The sequence below is a fragment of the Mus musculus genome, chromosome 12 (assembly GCF_000001635.26).
Source record: "Mus musculus strain C57BL/6J chromosome 12, GRCm38.p6 C57BL/6J".
NCBI lineage: Eukaryota > Metazoa > Chordata > Mammalia > Rodentia > Muridae > Mus > Mus musculus.
The window spans coordinates 105654440-105680851 of record NC_000078.6 but is presented as its reverse complement, the minus strand read 5'-3'; the positions used below and the strand labels follow the sequence as shown (position 1 = coordinate 105680851).

The following is a 26412-nucleotide window of genomic DNA, read 5'->3' as shown; positions in this document are numbered from 1 at the left end:
GTATGTGGTATGTTTTTGGAAACTGCCATGCAGCATACTTCCCTAGCTGCACAGAGATGGTTGTCACAGTTAGAACTAGGGCTTTACATAGGTGGAAGCTGCTTGTCTAAGCCCTACTCACAAATACCAGCGTTAAGGAAACTAGGCAGCTAGAGTCACTGTCACTTTACCAAGATTCCACTGTTTATTATAAAGGTAACGTCTGCTGAAGTAAGTTTCACTTGCTGAAGTAGGATGCACAGCTGCTGGTCTTTCTGTACCAGTTTGGGGTATAGCCTGAAAGTAGTTGAGTGTCCCTGTGCCTATTAAGTATTAGGACATATTTAAATCTAAACTGTGAAACATTTGACGGAATGTCTGAATGTGTCCTCATCCTCCTATGCCTTACCTGTTGTACTTTTGGATAGACACACTTCACTTGCATGGGATCATGGGCCCAGGAAGTGGAAGGGAGATAGAACAAGGATTTGGAACTGTGCAGAGTTGGAATGGGCTGCCTAGCAGTTTTATGAGCTCCTGGTTCCTAGAAGTGGGCAAAGAAGGAAAAGGGGTTCCGTCCGGTGGGAAGGGTGAACTTTGTGACTCACTTCTTTTCAACTCCTGAAGACTAGGAACTTATTTTAATCATTACTTACAGAATGAGGGAATTAAAAAAATTTTTTTTTCTGTGTAAGCAGTGTATACATATACACATGCACACACACATACTCATACACATGCAAGAACATGCCACAGCATGCCTGTGGAGATTAGAGGACAGCTTGCAGGAGTTGGTTCTCTTCTTCCCCTGTGTATGCTTTGGGGTCCCAACTCAGGTCTCATGCTTGGTGGCAGGAGCCTTTATGTATCTGTTTTAATTTTTAAATGGAGGCTTTTATTTATAGTTTAGCATAGTTGTGCATTGTGGCCTGCGCTGCTGGCAAGGGCTGGATGGTCTGATAGTGAAGTGGATAGTGAGCCTTTCTCATGAGAACTCACTTTGTTTAGGAAGATGGACAGCATTGAATTATTACCCTGGAGCCTTCTAATTTCACTTCAATAATTTTTTATTACTTTGGTACTTATATTTTATAGGTGTATGTGTGCTTGTAATAAAAATTGACTTCAGTTCAAGAAGCACTAATCTGCAATTATTTCCCCAATGCTAGAGTATATACTAGAGTATGACTTTTCTTTTTTGACTATCTGCTGAAACTCATTGGTGAAAACTGAAAACAGAATGGCCCTAAACAGGAGAATGTCTTCCGAGGTGCTGCAAGAAGGCAGGTACGCTTGCTGAGTGGTTAACTCAAGCGACTCCTCCGCCAGCTCTAGAACTATTAAATCTCATGGGAGCACTTCCAAAGCGAGGGAAGAGAAAGTTGTCTGAGTCAGTTTGACTGATCAGCTTAAGAATTTTCTCCTGGGGCTGGTGAGATGGCTCAGTGGGTAAGAGCACCCGACTGCTCTTCCGAAGGTCCAGAGTTCAAATCCCAGCAACCACATGGTGGCTCACAACCATCTGTAACATGATCTGACTCCCTCTTCTGGTGTGTCTGAAGACAGCTACAGTGTACTTACATATAATAATAAATAAATCTTAAAAAAAAAAAAAAGAATTTTCTCCTGCTTGTTAAATAAACTTAGAATTTTCATAGGAGTGAATTTTGGAATTTATCATTCAATGTACAGAAGATTTTTGCCAAGTACAGAGAAGTATATTTATATATCTCATACATAGAGATATTGTACTGTAGTTTAGTGAGCCCAGTGTAAATTATTATAGTTCAGAACTCCTTTTTTCTTTTGATACTACCCTTCAATACTGTAGTGCAGCCTCCAAACCACTGTACTTAGGAGGTTAATGTAGCCACAAAAATTGGGGAAGTTTGGTGTATACAGAGAAAAGAGCTCCATCAAATCCAGGTTCTTGCACGGTTTCCTGATGCTGACAGATACCGGGGGTGCAAAGGCTAAGTCATTGGTTTGTATACTTGAAAGTGCTTTGATGTAGTTTAACTGCTCATATAAACAACAAAACTCATATATTCTCGGTGGAAAAATTCAGGGAGTGTGAAGCAATCCTTAAACTCAGCTTGTCTGCAAATGGAAATAGGGCAGCCAGATTTTAATTTTAAATTATGGAAATACTACATAAATAAGCATTTCTGAGCTTACCTTTTCTATTTTATATGGGGGATTTCATTTTTAGTGTCAGGCATCTGTCTGTTAGGGTTTTATTGCTGTGAACAGACACCATGACCATGGCAACTCTTATAAAGGACAACATTTAATTGGCTGGCTTACAGTTTCAGAGGTTCGGCCCATTATCATGGCAGCGTCCAGACAGACATGGTGCTGGAGAAGCAGAGGGCTCTGCATCTTGATGTACGTCTTGTTCTCAGGTAGCTAGGGGAAACTGCTTCCACATGGAATGGAGCTTGAGCATATGTGACCTCGAAGCCCCACCTCCGTTGTGACATACTTCCCTTAACAAGGCCACACCTCCTTAAAGGTGCTGCTCCCTACCTAGTCAAACCACCACAGCACCTAAAGACTTTCTTTTAAAATGAGTATCAAGACTTCGAGCGATTTTTAGCCTGGGAAATGTAAAGCATAGAAGAGGGAGAGTCTCTTACAGGACAGTTATTAGCAGCAGTGGGATAGAAAAGGCTAATTATTCACACCGTCTGCAGAAAGTCAGCCATTGAACTCCTTGTCTTCAAGGCACTGTCTCTAGTGTACCGAGTCTTGAGCCGGCACAACAACACTGTTTGCACTGTTGGTTCCCAGGCCTTGACACTTCCAACTGCTGCTGCCTTACAACAGCGTGTTGAAAGAGTAATTGTAGTTTTGGGGTTTTGTAATTTGCTATTTCTGTGCCTTTTTTTGAGACGGGGTGTCTCTATATACCTTGGCTGGCCTGGAACTCATTATGTAAATCAGGCTGACCTTGGACTCACAGATATCCACCTGCTGTCTCCAAATGCAGGCGAGTGGTACCACAGCTTGCTCTCATTTCTTACTAATGACTCTTTATATGCAGCCTACTTTATACTGTGGTGATGATGTTAGGCAAAAAACAAATCCTACTTTTTATCTGAGTTCCAAGTTGTAAAGCAGCAGCAGCTGGAAGTGTCAAGGCCTGGGAACCAACAGTGCAAACAGTGTTGTTGTGCCGGCTCAAGACTCGGTACACTAGAGACAGTGCCTTGAAGACGAGGGCCTCAGTGGCTGACTTTCTGCAGACAGTGTGAATTAGTGTGGCTCAGTCAGTGGCCATTCAGTGTTTGGAACAGATTGGAAAGATGAAAAGGCCGCTCTGTGGTGTCATGAACCGACTGAGAGTAAAAACTCCCGGGTTTGTACTGTGATCCTGTCCTGTTGTGCACAGCAGCGCACCATTTCTCCATCGGCCTGTGAAGTGCCAGGAAAATGAGTTGTATGTGACAACCAGTGAGACACATCGGTGGCTGCACACAGAAGATGCTATAGTGTACTCCCCAAAGCCAAACTTGCATCAAAAATACCATGGTCACTGATGTCTGGGCTTTCCGAGTCCCGACAGAACCCTTCCACCTGAAGCGTGTGCTCAGTGGACTCGTGAGACGCACCCAAAGCTGCGGTGCCTACAGCTGGCGTTGCTCAGCACCAGGGACCCAGCTCGCCATGGTAGCAGCCACTTGCACATTGTACAACTAATGAGTCAAAAGCTGAACACATTGAGCTCCACCACCAACCTCACAGACCTCTCACAGCAGCTGATGACTACTTCAAGGTTTCTTCAACAACAAAACCCAGAGAGGATGCTTCTACGACTAGTAGGACTCAGATGACACTCTCCAAGAAGCCCTCAAATCCTGAGTCAGGGACTAAAACAGTATTTATTTGTGTATGTTTGTGGCTTTTGCATGTCATGTTGTACATGTGGAGGTCGGAGGACAAGTCATCTCTCTCCTTCCAAATGGGCTTCCAGAGACCCAGCTCGGTCCTGAGACTTCGTGGCAAGTGCATTAATGTGCTGAGCCGTTGCCAGTCCATCAAAATAGATTTTTTTTTAATGCTATAGGAATAAACATTTCTTACTGGAAAAACAAAACAAGTTGACTGTAATGGTTTCTCTTTTGATTAATGAAGATAGGTTTAGGCTTATTTATAATGATTTAAAATCCCTGATGCAAAATGACAATCCCTCTAATAACCCTATATTTATTTATTTATTTATTTATTTAACTTCTCATTCATTTGTGTATGTGTGCAAGGGCATGCATATGTGTGTACTGTGGGGGGGAGGGCGTGGATGTGTACATGAGTGTGCTGTGGCATGCACACAGAGGTCACAGTGCAATCTGTGGTAGTGAGCTTTCTTCTTGCCCCAGATTATCAGGCTTTACCTCCTGGCCCGTGCGGTTCCTTTTTGTCAGCCTGATAGAGAGGAGGAAGAGGAGGAGGGAATGAGAAGGCTGAGTCTGAGCGAGAATAGTTGATTGTCCTGAGCTTCTAGGGTGCTATCCGCAGTCAGAGACTGCAGGAGCAGTAGGCTTCGAGGATGAGCGTCGGTAACTACTGGAAGCTGACAGTGTGAGTGCTGGTAAAGGACACAGCTGCCCAGAACGTCTACAGTGAGAAGGGTAGAGAAGCAAAGGCAGATGATGACAGTCAACTGAGCGACACAGTCACAGAAGCCACGGGAAATTAGAATGTGAAAAAGTAATCCTAGGGGCTAGATGAGAATGTAAGAAAGCTGAGGCCTAGGAAAGTGCTTGCCCTGAGAGCATGAGGGCCTGAGGTTGGACGCTGAGTACCTCCCAGGAAGCTGGGTACGTGACGTGATGTCCCTGTGGAGCTGCACACAAGTGTGTTCCTAGAGCTGCCAGGCCAGATAGTCCAGCACAATTACTGAGGCCTACATCCAGTGAGAGACCGTGTGTCACTGTGGAAAGTGACTGAGGACAATGGGGACACCCGACATTGACCTCTGCACTAGATGCACGCACACACACACACACACACACAGTGGGCACATGTATTATGTGTACCAGTGGGAACATAGCACAGGCACTTTGAGCATTTACCCCACCCCACCCATTAAATAATAATAATAAATAAATGTAAACTTATTAGTTTAAACATTTAATAAAAATTGTTGCTGCTGGGTATGGTGGCACACTGTTTTAATCCCAGCATTTAGGAGTCAGACGCAAGTGGAATTCTGTGAGTTCACGGCCAGCCTGGTCTACAGAGCTAGTTCCAGGACAGCTAAGGCTACACAGAGAAACCCTATCTTGGAAAACAAAGCAAAAATCTGTCATTGCTTCTAAATCCTTGGAAAGTCTTTAGGGTTCAGGCAGACCTGAGGAAAGCTCTTTTTATTAGTCAGGGTTTTCTAGAGGTCAAGAACTGATAGAATGACTCTACATGGAAAGGGGGATTTACCAGAGTGGTTTACAGGCTGTGGTCCACTTAGTCCATCAATGGCTGTCTACTAACGGAAAGTCCAAGAAGCCAGGAGTTGTTCAGTCCATGACGCTGGATAGCTCAGCTGTTCTTAAGAACACAGAGATATCCTTGAGCACAGATGTTTTATTTTCCCTGCATGTGTGCCCAGGTCTCTGGAGATCAGAAGAAGGTTACAGATGGTTGTGAGCGGTCATGTAGGCACCAGGAATCAAACCCAGGGTCCTCTGGAACAGCAGCCAGTGCTTTTAACCACTGAGCCTTTTTCTCCAGCCCAGCCTTGCGTTACATTGTCAGTGCTCAGCACCTCGGTGGGCATCTTCATTCACATCATTGAAAAAGTTGACATTCTGTGTTTCTGTTTGTCTGACTTCAAAATGAGTCTGTTTTTATTCTCTCTAGTGTCTCAATGAAATCCTGGAGTCAGCAGATGCACCATTAGAAGTCACTGAAGGATTTATTCAGTCCATTTCCCTGTCCGTCCCATGGGGCTCCTTGCTGCAGGACAACTGTGCCCTGGAAGTGAGAGGACTGGAGATGGTCTTCCGGCCTCGACCTCGAGTAGGTAGGTGTTTCCTGGTGCCCGTTAACCCAGCTGTAAGCAAGTGAGCGTTGGATTGATGACTTTCAACTGGGTCTGTGAGACTTTTCAGTTGCTAGGATACGAGGATTTAGCACTGTAGGATGTATGTGAGTATGCCTATAGAAGGGTTTTCTCCTAAGTCATGCTCCAGAGCACTAATGTATACATAATACGTGCTTATTTATTTCTAGTTATCTGAAGTGACTTCTCTCTTTTTGGGGGGTGGGGGTGGGGTGGAGTGGGATGGGGGTACGGGTTGTTCTAGACGGGGTTTCTCTGTGTAGCCCTAGCTGTCCTGGAACTCATTTTGTAGATTAGGCTGGCCTTGAACTCAGAAATCTGCCTGCCTCTGCCTCTCAAGGGCTGGGATCAAAGGTGTGCGCCACCACTGCCTGGCTGTGACTTCTCTTTTAAAGATTAAAAATAATAGAAAGACTATTCAAAGATTCATGGAGAAATGTTGGGAGGGCATAGGATTAGATATTTTTTAAAGTCAAAATTAAAATTTTTGTTATTTTAATTCTATGTATGTAGGGAGGGGCTTGGGTATGTGTGCACATGGCCTCTGTGGAGGTCAGAAGCATCAGATAGCCCTAGAACTAGAGTTACAGGCAGCTGTGAGCCATCTGATGTAGGTGCTGGGAACAGAGCTCAGGTCCTCTCTAAGAGTAGCTCAGCTCTTAACTCTCCAGTCTCCAGGATGGGGTTTGACTTCAGTTGGTAAAATCTGAAACAACTGGTGTTGAAGAATAATGATCGCTAGTAGTTATAACACTAAATTTGTGACTCACCACATCCATGTTGGTAATAGTTATGTAAGCTGGGCTTGGATAAGGTGATGTGCTCTCAACCATAGAAGGGAACACAGAGAAATGGGTAGAAATGGTAACTCTAGATAAATGCTGTGTACATATGCATAAGTTATAATCCAAAGTATTTCCTGAAAAGCAAAATGTAAATGATGCTTCGTAGAACCATAGTGATCTGTTTTGTTGATGTATTTATTTTGAGGCAGTCTCACAGTGCAGCTCAGGCTGAACTTGAACTCACTCTGTAGCTCAGGCTGGCCTTGAAACCATGATCTTCCTGCCTCAGCCTCTTGAGTGTTGGAATTGTAGGAGTTTTCCACCACAACTGGAAAAATCTGCTATTTAATTGTATGTGTGTGTGTTGTGTGTGTGTGTGTTCATGAACACTGAAGCCAGAGAGCATCCTCTGGTATTGTTCCTAATACTCTGTTTACCTTATTTTTTGAGACAGGGTCTGATAAGAGTCTGGACTCAGGCTCGCCAGGCGGCTGGCCAGAGGCCTGGGGATCTGCTTGTCCCTGTCCCTCGGTGCTAGGGTTACCATGTTTGACCACATTTGGGCTTGAACTCAGGTCCTCATGCTTTAAAAGCAAGAACTCTATGGACTAAACTGTCAGCCTAGGTTCCTGATAACTTATTATCACGCTGTATCTGGCCAGGTTTGCTAACACAGGTTTCTGGTCCCTGCTCTCAAGAGGCTGAGGCAGAATGATTGTACATTTGAAGCCAACCTTTAAATAGTTAGATAGCAAGATTCTATCTTGGGGCTGGAGAGATGGCTCAGCGGTTAAGAGCACTGACTGTGCTTTGAGGGGTCCTGAGTTCAATTCCCAGCAACCACATGGTGGCTCACAACCATCTGCAGTGGGATCTGATGCCCTCTTCTGGTGTGTCTGAAGAGAGCAATGGTGTATTCATAAACATAAAATGAATAAATAAATCTTTAAAAAAAGGTTTTTATCTCAAACAAAGCAAAAATCCCCCAAACAAGAACAAAAATGATATCACCACCACCACCACTACTATTGCTATTATTTTGAGTCAGGATTCCCTGGCTGTCCTGGAACTCAGTATGTAACCAGGCTGGCCTTGTGCTCACAGTGGTCCTCCTGCCTCTGCCTGCCTAGTTCAGAGATTAAAGGCCTGTGCCTCCAGTCCTGGCTCTTGATTCTGTCTTTCAACCATGGTGGGCAAATACGTCTCTCTTTCGAAAGTTGAGCCTTGAAGTATTTCCTCTTTAAATGAGCCCATTAAGAAGGCTTTAAGTTCCGCTGAGGAAGGCAGCAGTTGCAGTAGAGTGTCAGTTTGTTCTGAGCACTGTAAGGAGGCTCGGATTTCCTCAGCAGGCCAGAACTGGGAAGGGTTCTCGGGGTCCCTGTGTGCAGTCGCTCCGAGGACACTCATCCACCTGCCTTTATACTGACTCTGCACCTGCTGCCGCCTGCTGCTTCTGCTGGGCCCTCTTCTCCTGCAGACCCTCTTCTCCTGCAGACCCTCTTCTCCTGCAGACCCTCTTCTCCTGCAGACCCTCTTCTCCTGCAGACCCTCTTCTCCTGCAGACCCTCTTCTCCTGCAGACCCTCTTCTCCGGCAGACCCTCTTCTCCTGCAGACCCTCTTCTCCTGCAGACCCTCTTCTCCTGCAGACCCTCTTCTCCTGCAGACCCTCTTCTCCTGCAGACCCTCTTCTCCTGCAGACCCTCTTCTCCTGCAGACCCTCTTCTCCTGCAGACCCTCTTCTCCTGCAGACCCTCTTCTCCTGCAGACCCTCTTCTCCTGCAGACCCTCTTCTCCTGCAGACCCTCTTCTCCTGCAGACCCTCTAAGACTAGGCTTTCCTCATTCTTAGTGTTTTTGGCGACACCTCCCTACTCATTCTTGTCAGCCATCTCTTACCTCTCCTAATGCTGATAAACTGTCTTGGGTGCATACTTATAATTGATTTCCCAGCTTTACTGTTGCTTAGCAGACCTCAGCTTGCAAGCCTTAGTCTGCCACCGTTTTCCTTAGTCAGATCTTACTGAGACACAGCCATGCTGTGGGCAAGTGTGACAGAACACATAGCTCATAAATCCAAATGAATACCCACTGCCTGACCATTTACACAGGACAGTGTTGGCTGGAGCATGGTGCAGTGTGTGAGTGACTATACCTACTAGGTTTTGTTGAGTCAATAAAACTAAAACTTGATAAAAATAAAACTTGAAATAAGAATATGTTACAGACTTTTCCCCCTGTATTTTTGTTGTTATAAGGTGATACTTAATGTCCTATGTATTTTCTAGAATATTTTTACAGGCACCATCATAATGTTGATAATCTACCATAACTATAGTATTTTAAGCAGTGATATGTATAGACTTTTGAGAAACTCTCTAGGTGTGTTTGTACTTTGCAGCAACTGGGTCCGAGCCTATGTACTGGTCAAGCTTCATGACCAGCAGTATGCAGCTGGCAAAGGAGTGCCTTAGCCAGAAACTGACAGATGAGCAAGGAGAGGCATCCCAACCTTTCGAGGGACTGGAAAAGTTTGCAGAAACCATCGAAACAGGTTTGCACTATGAGCATCTTCACAGCCCAGGTTTTATGTGGTGGTTTGGGGCCTAAGACCCATTCTGTTGGAGGGATGTTCTCTGGGGCTAGAGAGATGGGTCGGTGGTTAAGAACATTGGTTGTTCTTCCAGAGAACAGGTTCCATTCCCAGCACCCACATGGCTGATCATAACAGCCTGTAACTCCAGTTTCAGAGGATCTGACACCTTCATAAAAACATACATGGAAGAAAACACCAATGCATATGAAATAAAAATAAATCAATTGTTTTGAAAAAGAATTACTTTTTCACTTGAGAACTGAGGCTGTTTTAAACGTTGCATTCAGTTTGATTGTATGCTTTGGTTCCCAGGGTTCTCCTTGTTTAGTTAATTATGCCTGTGGGAGGATCAGGCTAGAGATCAGCCTTGTCCCAAGTGTCTGTTGTGATGGAACTTGGGGATGTGCTTATGGGCCACAGTGTGTTTTGCATAATACAGGTTCTGGGTGCTTAAAAGGAAACCAATCTGCTCTTTTTATTTTGTTATCAGACTAGCAATTATTTCTTTCCAGAGAGTGGATGGTGAAGTTACAGTGATCAGCACTTGCTGAGAGTATTGGCGGCCCAGGAGTGGAGGGGAGGGGAGGGTGGGGTGGGATCGGGTCTTACTTGGTGTACCTGTGGTTTTACCATTGACACTTGCTTGTTTGCTCTAGTACTAAGAAGAGTGAAAGTCACTTTTATAGATACTGTTTTAAGAATTGAACATGTGCCAGAAAATTCTAAAACTGGAGCTGCACTTGAAATCCGAGTAGACAGGTAAGATGATTTTATATCTGAAAACTTAAGGACCTCACTCTCTGACATTACACTTGAGGAGTAATGTGGAGGCTGAGGTGATGCTAAATTAATGTATTGCAGAATTTCAGAGCACAGCACTACTCTCTAAAGTATGCTCTCATCCCATACAGAAACTGTAAGCCCCCAGCTAGAGTGTCCTTATATCCAGGGCTATGTGGAGCCCGCCTAAGCAGTTTTCTTAGTTAACTTGAGTGCTGCCATGGTGACGCTCTTATAGAGTCTGTGCTTTGTGCACAGTAGCTAGGTGAGCCTCGGTAGTGTGAAAGACTGCAGGCCATGGTGCTCGGCTTGGGCTCTTCTTTAGTGCAAATGGATGATGGTGCTGTTTCTTTTGAGAATTTTGTGAGGATTATTTTAAGGTTAAATTTCCAATGATGACTTAAGTCAAGAATGTTGCCTCTTACAGGAGCTCTGACAGTGTTGAAGTAGTAACTGTTCAACTCTGGCCATGTTTTATGGCCTCCTCACAGAACAGTCCATTGAAGGGCACTGGAGACATGGCTCAGTGGCTGAGAGCATTTCCTGCTCTTCCAGAGGACCTGAGTTCAGATCCCAGCACTCATGTAGACCAGTTCACAATGGCCTCTAACTCCAGCTCCAGGAGATCCAGTATTCTCGTCTGTTCTGGGGGGTGGGGGGGCACCTGCACATATATATGTAACATACACTCACACCTATATACCTATACACATAAATAAAAAAATGCATATTGAATATCAAAGATGCATGACGATATCCAGCTGCCTACCTCTGCCTCCAAGTGCTGGGATTAAAGGTCTGTCACCACGCCTGATGAAACAGACTACTACTTTTTTTTTAAAAGATTTATTTATTGATTATATGTAAGTACACTATAGCTGTCTTCAGACACATCAGAAGAGGGCATCGAATCTCATTATGGGTGGTTGTGAGGCACCATGTGGTTGCTGGGATTTGAACTCAGGACCTTTGGAAGAGCAGTCAGTTCCTCTTAACCACTGAGCCGTCTCTCCAGCCCCAACAAACTTCTTTTGAGACAGATTGTTGTGTAGGTTCTTGTGCAGCTCTTGAGTTCCTGCTCATCCTACTTCAACCTCCCGGTGCTGGGCTACAGGCACTACTATTATAGGCATCGTCTCAGGGGCACTGCCTATGACATTTCCTTTTAACTTAGAACAACTAGGTCCCCAGGAGTCTGTCCAAGTGCCCTCTTGTTGTACCTTTCAGGACCGTGTACTGTGACGAAACAGCCGACGAGTCCTCAGGAGTCAATGTGCATCAGCCCACAGCTTTTGCTCATAAATTGCTGCAGCTCTCTGGGGTGTCTCTGTTCTGGGATGAGTTTTCTGCTTCAGCAAAATCTTCCCCCGTGTGTTCAACTGCACCAGTGGTAAGGAAAATGAAGCATAATCCCCCAGACAGGTGTGGGGGCGTTGCTCAGGCGGCAGTCTGGCTTAGCATGCATGGAGTCCTAGGTCCCATCACTAGCACTTGGGAGGCAGAGTCAGGGGGTTAGAGATTCGAGGGCATCCTCAGGCAGTGAGTTCAAGGCCACCCTGAACTATATATATATATAAAAATATGAAACCCTGACTTAAAAAAAAAACAAACCATATATATATATATATATGTGAAACCCTGACTTAAAAAAAAAAACAAACCAAAGCCCAACCCAATAGAACAACTCAAAACATAGTCCTGAGTTTTAGAAGTTTTAAATAAAGTCTGTCAGCCAGGTCTGGGTGTCATAGAAATTATTAATAATCCTGGCCTAAGGTTTCTATCCCCTCTTTGGTTATTGAGTCCCCAGATTAAACACAACTCACAGACAGTCTTTATACTTATAATACGCCTTAACCAGCACAGTAGCTGGGCAGCTGCCTAGCCTTCATGCTATTAGGATTACCTGTCCTATCAGCAACCCTGAATTATTACTTTCTATGTTCTATCTGAGCTGCTCTTAACTTCAGTTGGGCAGCCCCTAGGGCCATGTTTTTATGGCTCAGCTAACCTATGGTAGCTTCTCCTTCCTCCTCCACATTCTTCTTCCTCATGGTTCTCTCTGCTTCAAGCCTTAGAAACCTCTACCCCACCTATGTCTCTTCTGCCCAGCTATTGGCTGTTGACATCTTTATTTATCAATCACAGTTAACTGTGGGCAGGGTCACTCAGTGTCTTACCTTTGGGGTAACCAGTCTTGGGGGCCCCAAATTAGCATTAGAATATAGTAGCATTAGACCAACCCACTATAGTGAGAGTGCATACTGTAATCCCAGCATTTGAGAGGTTGAAACAGGAGGCTTTCCAATTTGAGGGCATTCCGGGCTACTAGTGAGAGACTCTGTCTAGGAAAAAAGAAGCTAGGGACTGTTAAATTTTTCTGAATACAACATCCACTAATGAGTTGAGCAAATCCGTTAACACAAATATTCAGCTAGTATATCAGACACTAGCCTTGAACCCCTAAAGCTCTGCCAGCCTGGTGCTTGTTAATGGAGACATGCTTCATGTATATCTGTAGGTAGAATGAGATAAGGGAGCTAATTCTAATTGTCTTGATGGGTTTTGGAGTCCATGTGAAAACCAGGCTCCTGGGCATGTCTGTGAGCAGTCTCTGTGTACATGATTAGATGGGCGGGCTTCCCAAAATGTGGGTGATGCCATTCGATGGGCTGCTCCCAGGACACAGAAAAAGGAGAAGGAGAGCAAGTGCAGTGCTCGTGGTGGTACAGTGCTGCTTTCTGACTGTGGTGCTGTGTGAAGAGCTGGCCTTCTGCCCGCTGCCTTCCCTAGCACAGTGGGATGGATGCCTGGGCCTGGGCCTGGGCTGGAGGGAACCCTTCCTTCCTTAAGTCGCTTCTTGTAATGCCACTCAACTGGACACGTCATGCAGTGCCCAGCCTTTCTCATTCAGAAGCACCGTTCCCTTCCATGACAAATGCCTGTCCTAGCGAGCATTAGCACAAGAACCATACCTTTCCCGTCATTAAGAGGTCTTCATTCTTTGCTGAGCACAGCATTCTTTTATAAGTTACTTTTATAAGTACTTCTATAATTTGCCTTTTGTTTCACAAGTCAGTTTTTTGGGGAGGGCTCTCTCTCTCTCTCTCTCTCTCTCTTCTTCTGTGTGTGCACACGCGTGTGCATGCACTTGTCTATATGTATTTATTGAGATATAGTCTCTCACTTTGTCAATGTGTGGCTCAGGTTGGTCTCAGACTAGTGATTTCCAGTCTCAACCTCCTGAATGCTGGGATTACAGGTGTTATTTCCACATTGGTTTGATTTTCTTACTTACATTGTGTATTATTTGAATAAATAATTGTATGCATGTATACATGCACACACACACGAACTTGTGTGTACTGTATTTATGGACATGTGTGTGGCGATCTGAAGACAGCTGAGTCAGTTCTCCCATGGTCATGTGCTCTATAGGACTTGACTCAGGCACCAGGTAGGAGCAAGTGCTTTTCCCACTGGGCCATCTTGCTAGCTCTGTTCTGTTTCAGTAAAGTATTTCCATGTTTTGTTTTTATTTCTGGGTGCTATGTTAACACGATATTGCTTCATTTTAGCTACAATGCAAGGCTTTGCCCAATGTAATGATGCAGTTTTGCCAAATACTTCATTTTCTTTTGTTTTTGTTTTGGGGATTTCAAGATATTTCTTTGTGTAGCTTTGGCTGTTTGGGAACTCTGATCTGTAGGCCAGACTGACCTTGAACTCACAGCGACCAGCTGCCTCTGGATTAAAGCATGTGCCACCAGCACTGGGCTAAGTGTTTATTCTCAAGACGATCTTTATACCTCATACCCTGAATTATTTATGCTAAAGTGTTTTAAATGGTTACTTTCCTTTTATTCCCTTATTATAGGAAACTGAGCCAAAGCTGTCACCTAGCTGGAACCCCAAAATTGTTTATGAGCCACACCCACAACTAACTAGAACGTTACCGGAGATCGCACCCTCGGATCCAGTGCAGATTGGAAGGCTACTGGGCAGGCTGGAGTTGAGTCTCACTTTAAAACAGAATGAAGTGCTTCCAGGAGCCAAGGTTAGTATTGTTTTGTTGCTTCTACCAAACTTGAGGTATTTAGTCTATAGGATGTATGGTGATTGGTTGCCGTGGGCAAGCGAGTGTCTATCTTCACTGTCAGTGTTCTGTCCCGAATTTTCCTGCCTTTTTATGAATTTCTCTCTCTCTTAAGAAGTCCTTTATCAGGTCTTTCCCTTGTTGGCTTCTAAGGGGTTGTTAATGGAGCAGATACTGTAGGTAGTTAGCTGTAAATGCTGCAGGGACTGCCCTGCTGTGGCAACATCCTTGGGAAACCAGCTCATGTATGTCTTTGGGGAGCACACGTGCCATTTCTTAAAGAAACTTTCCTGGTTCTCTTTTGGCTAGACACAGTTCTTTACATTTGTAAGCTTTGATTTTTAAGATGTAAAGATTTGTGTAACTATTCTCTGTGTTGCTTTTAGAGTTCTGCATATTAAGGGACAGAGGAACACGTACCACTTTTGTGTGGTGACATTGTGTTCCACTTCCAGCCAGTCTTGAGTATTTGGAGACACAGTTATTCTTGTCTGTACATTAATGTTTTTACAGTTACTTGAGTATTTATGTATATTTTGTTAAATGTAAATAAATGAGTATTATATGGAAACATTAAGTTCTGGAGATCAGCGTTGGGCAGCATAGAGCTTGGAAATCGTAACTCAGAGTGATCGTAATGGGCACCATGCCAGATTAGAACTTTATAGTCTCTTCCAGTGTTCCTTAAACCTGAGTCTCTAAGCTGTGTGTTTAGGTGTCTTTCAAGAGTGTATGCTCTGATACCTGAGAGCGTTGCCTCTGGGGTCTGTTGCATCTTACACATTTAGTTTCAGTGGGTGTTTGGGGAAAGTTCTGTTTGAATTTAGAAAAATTTGTTACCACATTACAGAATTGAAAAATTCTTAGTTATTATTTTCAGTGTTCTATATTTTCAAAAGAAAGCAGTGAGTGCTTTGTTCTTTGAATTCCAAATTAAGAATGTACCAATAATGAAGTATTTCTATGACAGTTAGAAACGAAACACCTGATTTTCCACTCTACTACAACCCAGAGTGGGATTTAATCCAAGAAACAAAGTTGTTCAGTAACACATTTGCCCACTCTGCCCTGCCTCACTTATGGATGTGGGCTGGGTGTCAGCAAACACTGAGGAGTGCCATGGACAGCCTTGCTGCGGAGGGGTAGAGCCTTTGCATTTGTGTCTCTTAGGTTCAGCTCTGCCTGAGGAGCTGTGTGGTCTTTGCTCTGTGGATCTGTTTGTTTCCTTGTTTGTAATACAGAAATAGTAATAACTAGAGAGTAGGGGCTGGGTAATGGCTCGGCGCTCACCAGACATAATGAGACAGATGTGAGGGAAAAGTGTGTACAGGGAACAAGGAGGGAAGGGCCCATTAGCACTGCTTTCTGTCTGGGTGTCAGCTGTGCCTTCCAGCCTGTGTGCAGAAGGCAGGCTGCAGCCCCACAGGCATCCTTGAGGCTGGCTGTGCAGCCTCCATGCGGCTTAACTGGGCTTCCAGACTCTGACTAAATCGGCTCTGAGGATTTGGTTGTTCTGGAGGGTGATGAGTGCTGTGTTCTTGCTGTGCTCTCTGGTCTCCAGAAGATGTAGAGACAGGCAAGGCAGACTGCCCGTATGGTGCTGGACTTGCTCATGTGGAATACCTTAGGCTTTTCCTTCCTGCAGCAACGTTGCAGGTCTTTATGCTCTTTTATTGAGATTGTGTGGATTAACTGTGTGAGGTGAAGCTGCTGAAGACCAAAGGCGATGCTTATCTCAGCGCCATAACCTCTCCCCAGTTCCTGACAATGAGCTTGTGACCTATTTATTTATTCTCAACTGTTCTTGTGTTTTTAAGTTGGATGTCGATGGACAGATAGACTCCTTTCATCTATTCCTGTCACCGAGGCAGGTACACCTCCTTCTGGATATGTTAGCAGCTATTGCTGGACCAGGCAAGTATGGCTCTGCTGCGATTATATCCTGTAATTCTTGAAACTCTTAAGAGAAAATATAGAACATAGATGAATTTGTATTTTTTTGGGGTATGTGACATTAAAGGTATATTTTAAGTAGATATCCTGGTTACTTTATTGGATTAGATCTTTTATATTGTATTATGGTTTGGATTTGCATTTAGATTATTTGTGTTACATTCATTTTAAAAATTATTTTGACCTGTATCTTTGGTTGGAGAACATTGCATTTGATATTTCATATACCTCATATAACCAGAAAAAAACCATGTAATTTTTGTACACAGTGGGTAGCACACACATTATTTTTAGATACTCATATTTTCTAGAGGTAAGAGTGTAGGTTCTTGGCTACTTGCTTAAAACTGTTGCTTAGACCTCTGGTTGATAGGATAGTGGTTTTCTGCTAGTATGGTCACATTGCCATTGGTATTGGATAAGTGGGGTTTGGGAAAGAAATGCTTACGTATCTAAATATGAATTTAATTTTGCTTTCCTTTTATATACTTGTAGAAAATTCTAGCAAAATAGGGCTGGCTAATAAAGACAGGAAAAATCGACCCATGCAGCAGGAAGATGAGTACAGAATTCAGATGGAATTAAACCGGTATTATCTGAGGAAAGATTCCCTCTCTATGGGTGTGTCTTCTGAGAAGAGCTTCTATGAGACAGAAACAGCTCGTACACCTTCTAGCCGTGGTAAGCAGCTCGGGCAGTCAAGACTAGACCTGCATTTTCCCTTGTGTGGAATTAGACTTGATTTGGCTTCTAAGAGAAATCACTTGCAGTGGAGAACAGAAGACCTTCAGTGACGACATTGGTTCTGGTTTGTTGGCTCACATGCACAGCTGTGGGCACCATGCTACCATTTTCAAGGGTATAGGTGGTCTTGAAAGTGATGGCATTGTCCCTAAGGGAGTCAGTGTGTAAATTGTAGATCCAGACATAAAGTTTGGGGACACCTGTCATCTTAGTGTGCACTCACCTGAGTGTGTGTGTGCGCACCTGTGTGCAGCGGACTCCCTTAAGTAGGAAGCATGACTGACCTGTCTTGTTGGTCTGTCACCCAGCCTGCTTTATGTTATAGGGGTTTCAGACTGTATGGACACTGTGGATGTAAGTAGGAAGAAGCTGTTGAAATGTAAAATGTTGAACCAAATAAAAAAATTCAAGCCTACTCAAAGAACCTGTAGACAGGAGTTTGATTTGTATGATGGTCAGACAGTCACCAGAGAGAAGGCACTGAACTGCCAGTAGAGTCCTAACTGTCTCTGGTCCCTCCTTCTCATCCATGAGAAACCAGACTGCAGTGCAGTTACACAATTTCACTATTTACAGTTTGGTGCTGGAGACGAAACCCAGGGCCCCATGTGAGCTGATGCCATTTGAAAATCTGAATTTCAACTTCTCAGTTGCTATATGACAACTAAAAATCTGTTGTATTGCTGCATGTTATATAAACCCAGGAAACACTTTTGTGACTGTGTGCCATTGCATGTTTACTGTGCTGCTAAGGGCCATGTGCAGGCATGTTCTTCCTGTAGCAGAGCTGTACAGCTGTGTCTCAGATAACTGGAAGGAAGGTTCTGTAAGTGACTAAATGACTTGAACGTGCGCATTGGGGGATTGTGTCATCAATGACAAGGTATATTTCTCTCCAGAGGAAGAAGTTTTCTTCTCCATGGCCGACATGGACATGTCTCACAGTCTGTCCTCTCTTCCACCCCTTGGGGACCCACCACACATGGACCTGGAGCTGTCGCTGACGAGTACATACACCAACACACCCGCAGGGTCCCCGCTAAGCGCCACTGTGGTATAGTATTCCTTCTTTTCTTCTCAGCTTAAAACGCTGCTGCTAAGGTCCTCGCCTTTATTCATGGACTTAAAACTAATCTTTTGTAGCTTCAGCCAACTTGGGGAGAGTTTGCCGACCACAAAGAACAGCCAGTCAGAGGGCCAGCATTCCAGTCTGACGTGGTGCACCCGGCATCTTTACAAAAAGCTGGTTAGTTTCCACTGGAAGCTTTGAAAATGTAAAGGAGATGTATTTTGCCAGTTTTCTCTCCCTCCTTTCAGAATAGACATCTGATATGTCTCTCTCTCTCTGTCTGTCTGTCTACCTACCTTTATGTATCTATCTATCTGTCTTTATCATCTATTTATCAGTACTTCTTTTCCTGTGCTCCTGGGGTGTGTACCCAGGGCTTGCCCATGGCAAGCTGCACTCTTTCTATCACATTCCATGTGTGTGTCTTTCATAAGTTTTCTTTTAGCCAAGGAGAGTCACAAAGTTTAGGAAGGAAAGAATAATTGGACAATTCATTGAAAAATATTTAAAAATAGTTACTTATTCATTATATCCCATTTTTGTTTTTGAGATAGGGTCTCATGTAGCTCAGGCTGCCTAGCTTTGGTCTCACCTGAACTCCTCCACCTCCTGAGTTCTAGGTTACTAGGTGTGCACCACTATGCCTGGTTCTCGTTACATTTTTTATATATATATTTAAATATATGGATATTATGGGGAAATATACAATAGGTTTTACATCATTGCAATTTTAAACTTTCAGTCAACTATCTGATTTGTGTTGTTATATATGTGTGCACATGTGTGTGTGTATATATGTATATATATGCCTGTATGTTTGTGTGATATGTGTGCATTCATGTGTGCCTATACGTGTATGGTGTATGTATGTGTGTGTGTGCGCACAGTATATATGCATGTGCATACACGTGTTTATATGTGTAACCATATTGTGCACATGTGTGTTTACATACATGTTTATGTATATTTTTATGTATATTTTTGTGTGTGAATGTGTGTGTGTGCTTATGTGTGCATGCAATGCAAGTGCATGTGGCTGTCACGTTGGACATAAAAACTTGACAGTGCCCAGCCATTGCTCCATCATTATACACTAGCTCGCTGAGTTGTTTCTTCACTGCTTCTGTATTGTTTAAAAGAAAGTTTTAATTTTGATTCTGCATTCCCTTCCCAGAATTGGGTATTGAACTTAGTATTTTGAGCATGCCGGGCAGTGCTTTTCCACTGTTTTGCACTCTCGAACCTTATTCCTCAATATTTAACTGAACTAATCTCAATGGAGAGTTTGGCGTGCAGATTTTGGCTAATCTTGTTTTTTTGGGTTTTTTTTGTTTGTTTTGTTTTTGTTTTTCTCACACAGTTTTATAGTACAAAACATGTGTCCACACATTTTTCCTTAGTGAGGTGGACTCTCGTACTTCAGGTACAAGAATCCTGCATGGCAGATGCAGCAGGTAGCAGTCTATTTAAGATGCCTGCTGTGCCTCTGGCTGCTCTTGCCATTCTGACTCATAGCTTCATGTGTCTCAGCTCTCTCCTCTAGGTCTGCTTCAGTGGATGAATCCAGACCTGAGTTTATCTGCAGGCTGGCTCTCGGCATATTCTCCGTCTCCGTGCTTCACATCGATCCTTTGTCTCCAGCGGAAACGTCTCTGAACGTCAACCCATTGACACGCATGGCCACCGATTTCTTCTCCTGTGTAGAAAAGATGGACCCAGCAATATTTTCGACGGGAGACTTTAAGTCTTTCCGAGCAGTCTTTGCCGAAGCTTGTTCACACGATCACCTTAGGTGAACTCTCATGATTACTAAAGCTACTTCGTAAAGAACCAAATACGCGCTTTTGCATCTGTTTGCCTTTCTGCATTGGTTTTTAATGGCTAACAGTCACTACAGTACTACAGAGATGATCCGTAGGGTCTCCTTCAATGGTGTAGTGTGAGAACAGCGCAGCCGCAGAGCTGGGTAGTTTGCAGCTCCCTCCCTGTCCTTGCCAAGTTTGTGTGACTACATTTTGCTCTCATCCTTGCCATCACTGTTCAAATTATGGGATGGTTCTTTTTGGCCCTGGCAGTGACAGAGGTGATGGTGGTAGTGAGGCTGGGACTGATGAGGGAGAGCTTGGGAAAGGCCCTGCTAGGCCATGAGGTGGGAGTTACCAAGCCTGGGCCGAGTTTGCATGCTTCAGTTTCTGCTGATTCTTAGAGCCATGGGCCTTCCTAATGAGACCTAATAGATGAGCTAATCGAACCAGCAGTATAGGGTTAGCATGCAAATGCTGTGTGTGTATATAAAACTTTTATTTTTATGTCTATGGCTGTATGTGTATGGATAGTTGTGAGCTGCCACGTGGGTGCTGGGGTTTGAACCTAGATCTCCTGGAATAGCCTGTATTTAATCTTAATCACTGAGCTAGCTTTCCAGCCCCAGTACTGTGTATTTTAATATGTATGGGGTCTATAAAAAGAGTGATATTTGTATAATCTCTGGACAAATAAAATTTGTTTTTGGTGACAGGATCTCATGATGCAATGTAGTCTGGTCTCAACCTTTGAGGCAGCCAAAGCCAACCTTGGGTTCAAGCCAGCCCTCTTGCTCCTGCCTCCTGACGTGGTAGATGTGAGCCAGCATGCTTGGTTTTAGGTAGTGCTGGGGGCTGAAGCAGGGCTTCATGTGTGCGAGGCTGGCGCTCTGCAGCTGAGCTGAACCCTTAGCCCTAGCCTGAGGTTTTTTAGGTAAGTTTTCTGGAGTCAAACTTAACATCTGAAGTAGTTTTTGACTCCCATCCAAAGACAGTCTATAGGTTATAGACCATAGTGCTGCTTCTTCTTTTTTTTTTTTAAAGATTTATTTATCATATTTAAGTACACTGTAGCTGTCTTCAGACACTCCAGAAGAGGGAGTCAGATCTCACTGTAGATGTTTGTGAGCCATCCATCATGTGGTTGCTGGGACTTGAACTCAGGACCTTCAGAGGAGCAGTCGGTGCTCTTACCCGATGAGACCTCTCTCCAGCCCAGGACCATAGTACTTCTAATAAAAGTATAAAAACACTTCCCCTCAGTTTTGTTAGAGTTCGAAACAGCTTCTGGTAGAAAATATGACCAAAAAAACTGTGAACCTATCAACTGAAGTTTTAAAAAATTAGTGCATGATTTTTGTTCCTTGGCTTTGGAGACATTCGACTCTCAGAAACAGTGGTCTTCCTGCCTTGTCTCCAGACTCCTGAGATTTCAGTGTTCACACCACGCCCAGCTTGAACGATGTTTTTATTTTTTAGATTGTTTTAAGGAGCCATTTCATACATTTTACAGTTCTGAATTTTTTTTTAAAGAAGTTATTTTGTTTTAAGACAGAGTCTTACCTTGTAACCTTGCCTGGCCTGGAACTTGGTATGTACTCGACTGGCCTCAAAACTTGTAGAGATCCATCTGCCTGTGCCTCCAAAGTGCTGGCATTAAAGGCATGTGTGTGCCGCCGTGCCTGGGCAGATCTGAGATATTTTATCCACTGCAGTATAAGCTTGGAATATGGAAGAAAGAAGGGCATTGTTGGGCAGTGCAGGCATCCTGGGAGGTGTACCATAGTAGTGCTGTTACAGAGTAGCAAGTGGGAAGCTCAGGACGTTAGGAATATTAATAATGATCACGGCTTGGACTTGTTAGAGTAGTTGTTATTAATTCTTATAATAATATATCATATAGTAATATGTAATATTGTATACTACTAACATTTGCTTGTTTGTGCTGTGTTGTTTAATTTAGAAGCATGTAGAGACCCTTAAATGCTTCTTTTGTGATAGGTTTATAGGTACTGGCATCAAAGTGTCCTATGAGCAGAGACAAAGGTCAGCTTCCCGGCACTTTAGCACCGACATGTCCGTTGGGCAAATGGAGTTTTTGGAGTGTCTGTTTCCAACAGATTGTCATTCTGTCCCTTCTCACTACACCGAGGTAAATGCTGGACCACCTTTGGAGGGCTTTTTAGATTTGTTTTGCTTTTTAAAGGAATTCAGTGAACAACAATATTTTTCTTTAAAATGTGCCAGCATCATGAAGTGTGTTAGTGCTTTTTTTTTATCTTTGAGGTTATTGAAACATTTTAAACTATGTTAGCAAACATTTTAAATGAAAGGAGAGTTATCTGAGGAGGCAGACAGGTTATGTGTGGGCTGTTAGTTTATTTTGTTTTCAAAGTGTTCTCTTAGGGACTGAGTGTTTGAACCCTCGCCTGCACTCTGCAGATGAGGCGCTGAGTTTCACAGCACTTGGCAGCTTGGGTGGCGCTGGCTGCTGTGACTGCAGCAAGCCTGTCTCACCTACACAGCTCCTGTGGTCTGCATGGTTGAGTTCAGTCTAATATGCTGGGTTTAGGTGATTGACTTCAGCTTACTGTCCTAGCTGAAACCCATCTTCATCCTTGTCTTTAAGCTTCTAACGTTCCATTCCAAAGAAGGGACGGATGCCCACCTTCCCGTTTGTCTTCAGCTTCACTATAAACACTCAGAGACTAGAGGACCCCAGGTGAGAGGCCTGTGTGGCCACCACTTCTCTTGTTGTTTGACCTTTATTTTGTCAGTTTTTAACCTAGTTTTACCATTTTATTAATAATTATATTGTGCTTTTTTTTTAAAAGGGTAATCAAGCAAGACTTAGTTCAGTTCCTCAAAAGGCAGAATTACAAATTAAATTAAACCCCGTGTGTTGCGAGCTGGATATCAGTATTGTGGATAGGTTAAATTCCTTGCTTCAACCTCAGAAACTCACTACCGTGGAGATGATGGCCTCGCACATGTATGCGTCCTATAACAAGCATATTAGTTTGGTAAGTGTGCAGAAAGTGGTACCTTAAGCACAATTAATTTGTACCAAGGACCAGCCTCAGCTTGGAGAGGGGTTCTGAGACGATGACAGACTATTCAAGTCAAATCATGGGTCCAAGCTGATGGCCTGTGTTCTGCTTGAGATGGCTCCCTAGACAGCTCTCTGTAGATAGCTCTTGGCTCTGAAGGCTGCTCGACCGATCAAGACAACGTTTCACACTGTTTTCTCTCTTTTCTGCTCTGCTTTAGACAGCTTTTTCTTGCTATCCTAAAAAACTCTCTGGTTGACACATCTAGCTTTTTGCTTGAGACAGCTCTCTCTGGTTGGTACAACTCACTCTACTAGTAAAAATTATTACTAAAAGCTCTCTGGATAGGGATAGCTCATGGATTTTCTGACCAAAGCCAGAAAAGTTGCTATAAAAAGTTCTTGGATTTTTCCAACCAAGTCAGAAGACCTGTTAGAGAAATTCTAAAAGTAATTCTTGGGTTTTCCCATCAAAATCAGAAAGTTGGAAAAAAGTTCTAAAAGGGCTGTGTTTAGCTTTTAAGTAATTCTTGGGATTTTTTTTTTCCCCTCCGAGACAGGGTTTCTCTGTGTAGCCCTGGCTGTCCTGGAACTCACTCTGTAGACCAGGCTGGCCACGAACTCAGAAATCTGCCTGCCTCTGCCTCCCAAGTGCTGGGATTAAAGGCGTGCGTCACCACTGCCCCGCCTAATTCTTGGCATCTTATTAGAAAGAAGATTCTAAAAGAGCTCAGAAATCCTCCTAGGAAAAGTTCTTGAAGAGCTTTGTACTCTTCAGAGTTCAGATAGCTCAGTTCTTGCTAGAGAAATATTCCAAAAAGGAACTGCTGTCCGCCTTATGCTAGCTCATCTCACTGGACCAAAAGGTCAGTGTTTTCATTTACATATCAGGTCAGTTACTTACTCTGGCTTCCCTCTTCATCATCCCACAAATCAGCAATCCAGGACTTCAGCCTTGGGATCTTCCTTGCATCACCACTCCCTACATCTTTTTATCCCCTTCCTTAGTATCTTTCTGACACGCTGGCTCATAGTGCAGCTGCCTCTGCTCATTTAGGCCTGTGAAGCCCCTTATAGAACTTATATTTCATCCTTATGTTTTTGGATAGTTAAGAAATTCTGTATTTTCAAACTCATGATGTTTTAAGAGTTCTTTTCCACAGCCTTAAGCGCTGTCCTGAAGGTCCCAGTGTTTACCATTTGGCTGACACATTAGCCACACCTTTGCCTCCCAGACTCATGCTGTCTCTGATTATCATGGAATCATTAATGTTAACTGGGAGGATTCCTCTGAGGACCGACCGTGAAAATATGTACATTATTATATAAGCTTTAAACCCACAGCAGCCATCAACATCTGACATTCATGGTGGCTCACACTGGCTGGCCCTGTCACAAGGGCAGGAACCATGTCATTCTGACCCTACAAAGAGCATGCTGGACTCAGCAAATATGCTTATTGGGGGAATTATTATGAGAAAGGTCCTAATACATTAAATTGACTATACGAGAGCAATATTATTCATAATAGTAAAAATTAGATATTTAAAAATTATTTTTATCTAAAAATTGTTTTTCTTCTTTTTACTTTTTGAGACAGGTCCTTACATATGTAGACCAGGCTGGCCTCAGATTCGCAGAAATCCCCCTCCTCTGCCTCCGAGGACTGACATCAAAGGCGTGCACCGCCATACCTAACATAGCAATGACTTCTACGTTTCTCTCACAGTTCTAACCTGGAACTTTATATTTAGTCAAGGATGATTTGATCTGCCTGTCTCTGGCTCCTGGGTGCTGGGATTAAAGATGTGCACAGTGCCGCCTGCCTGGTGATCTGAGCTTTTGCCTTCTCTCTCTACCCCACTATGCACTGATAATAGTGAGGTCAGTTGTTCACTCCTAACAGGATTGCGGCGTGGTATCAGCTGTATGGGAATTCCAGGCACGTGGCACTCTGGTTTCCCTTAGATTGCTGTTAGACGGAATCTAGACAGGAAAGTCACACACAGAAGAAAGGTTAGACAGGGAGCTGACAACATGTGGCGCAGTGGGGTCAGATTTCTTTCTTTGGATTTTGAAATGTCCTGTAACACACTCAAAGTTTCATTTCATAAACATGACCCAGGTGGAAGGGAAGACCAGGCAGCCCAGGAGCGCTGTGGAGAGCGGGGCTGACACTGCGTCACTGTGTCAGCCCAGGAGCGCTGTGGAGAGCGGGGCTGACACTGCGTCACTGTGTCAGCCCAGGAGCGCTGTGGAGAGCGGGGCTGACACTGCGTCACTGTGTCAGCCCAGGAGTGCTGTGGAGAGTGGTGCTGACACTGCGCCTCACTGTGTCAGTCAGCCCAGGAGTGCTGTGGAGAGCGGGGCTGACACTGCGCCACTGTGTCACTCTTGTCGGGGTCCAGTATGCAGTGTGGACTTGGAACTACACTGGGGCTCGGTGGCTGCAGTGTTGGTCTGTAGGACCAGGACCAGTCCCAGGCTAGCAGGCGGCTGTAGTGGGCAGAGCAGTGCAGCAGTGCGTGCCCGCAGGCTAGCAGGCGGCTGTAGTGGGCAGAGCAGTGCAGCAATGCATGCCCGCAGGCACAGTTTTGCCCTTGGTTCCTGGTGTTGGAGCAGCATTCCTTCCTTAGTTTTCATTGCTTCTTGTTGTTTAAGTTGTGGGCCGGTCTCTTACATTTGCTGACAAGCTCGGGTGTGTTGGGATGACTACATCATCTCCTGGAGTTCCTTAGTTTTGATTGGAGATTTGAGAGTGGAATTTATGTTAGAAAACCAAACAGGGAAGAGATAGATTTATGAAAACTCATGGTTTCTAACTTGAGAGAAGCAAGGGCACCAGCTAGAAGAGGGAGGGCTGTGGAGGAGAGCCAGTGGGCGCACAGCACATGAAGCCCATGCCGGGCTGTCATGACAGGGAGCTATGTGAGAGGGAGGACATTTTATGGAAAATTGGAAATCAACTTTTGTTTGAATGGATGCTTTTGACCATTGCGTATAGCAGTGATTTTTAACTGTAGACGTTAGATCTGCTTCTTCGTTCTAGCCTCATACTTCCAGAAATAAGACTCAGACTCAAAATATATTTACTAACACCTTGGCCATACACTCTCAATGTAGTGAAAGCTACATTCTTCTCTGTCTAGATTATAATGTAAAATAACCCATTTATTCTAATATACATTCTGCCACCTGGCTGGTTACCTGTGCTCGGGGAACATGTGTCCGTCTCATCACATCTTCCCGGGTGAATTTTCCTCACCTGGCACTCTTCCAGAATTCTTTCTGCCTCCTGTATATCCCACCTATTTCCTGCCTAAGCCATAGGTCATCAGTTTTATTATTGACAGGTGCCACGTCCATATAGGCTAAGATATTTACATTTAACCCTATAGAGTTTGTTAATAGGCTAGTTTATACCTTTTCCTTATAGTTTATGCTGAGATTTGGGAGGCTCAGTAGTGCCTGTCTTCATGTTTGTGTACTTTTATATGAAGA

General features: G+C 43.9%; 1 protein-coding gene across 3 annotated transcripts in view; it reads left to right on the top strand.

Annotated features, from left to right (window-relative positions):
• Atg2b (autophagy related 2B) overlaps positions 1-26412 on the top strand; it is a 71759-nt gene that overhangs the window by 4446 nt on the left and 40901 nt on the right. For 2 of the 3 annotated variants that reach the window (XM_006516360.2, NM_029654.4), the window contains exons 2-14: positions 5839-6001; positions 9224-9376; positions 10075-10177; positions 11426-11588; positions 14076-14255; positions 16112-16208; positions 16743-16928; positions 17891-18045; positions 18135-18237; positions 19591-19852; positions 21864-22014; positions 22492-22584; positions 22697-22885. In XM_006516360.2, the coding sequence (XP_006516423.1) occupies positions 5839-6001; positions 9224-9376; positions 10075-10177; positions 11426-11588; positions 14076-14255; positions 16112-16208; positions 16743-16928; positions 17891-18045; positions 18135-18237; positions 19591-19852; positions 21864-22014; positions 22492-22584; positions 22697-22885 (1998 nt within the window). Of the gene's footprint in view, positions 1-5838; positions 6002-9223; positions 9377-10074; positions 10178-11425; positions 11589-14075; positions 14256-16111; positions 16209-16742; positions 16929-17890; positions 18046-18134; positions 18238-19590; positions 19853-21860; positions 22015-22491; positions 22585-22696; positions 22886-26412 lie in introns of those variants that run through there. The other variant, XM_006516361.3, reaches the window with a different exon arrangement.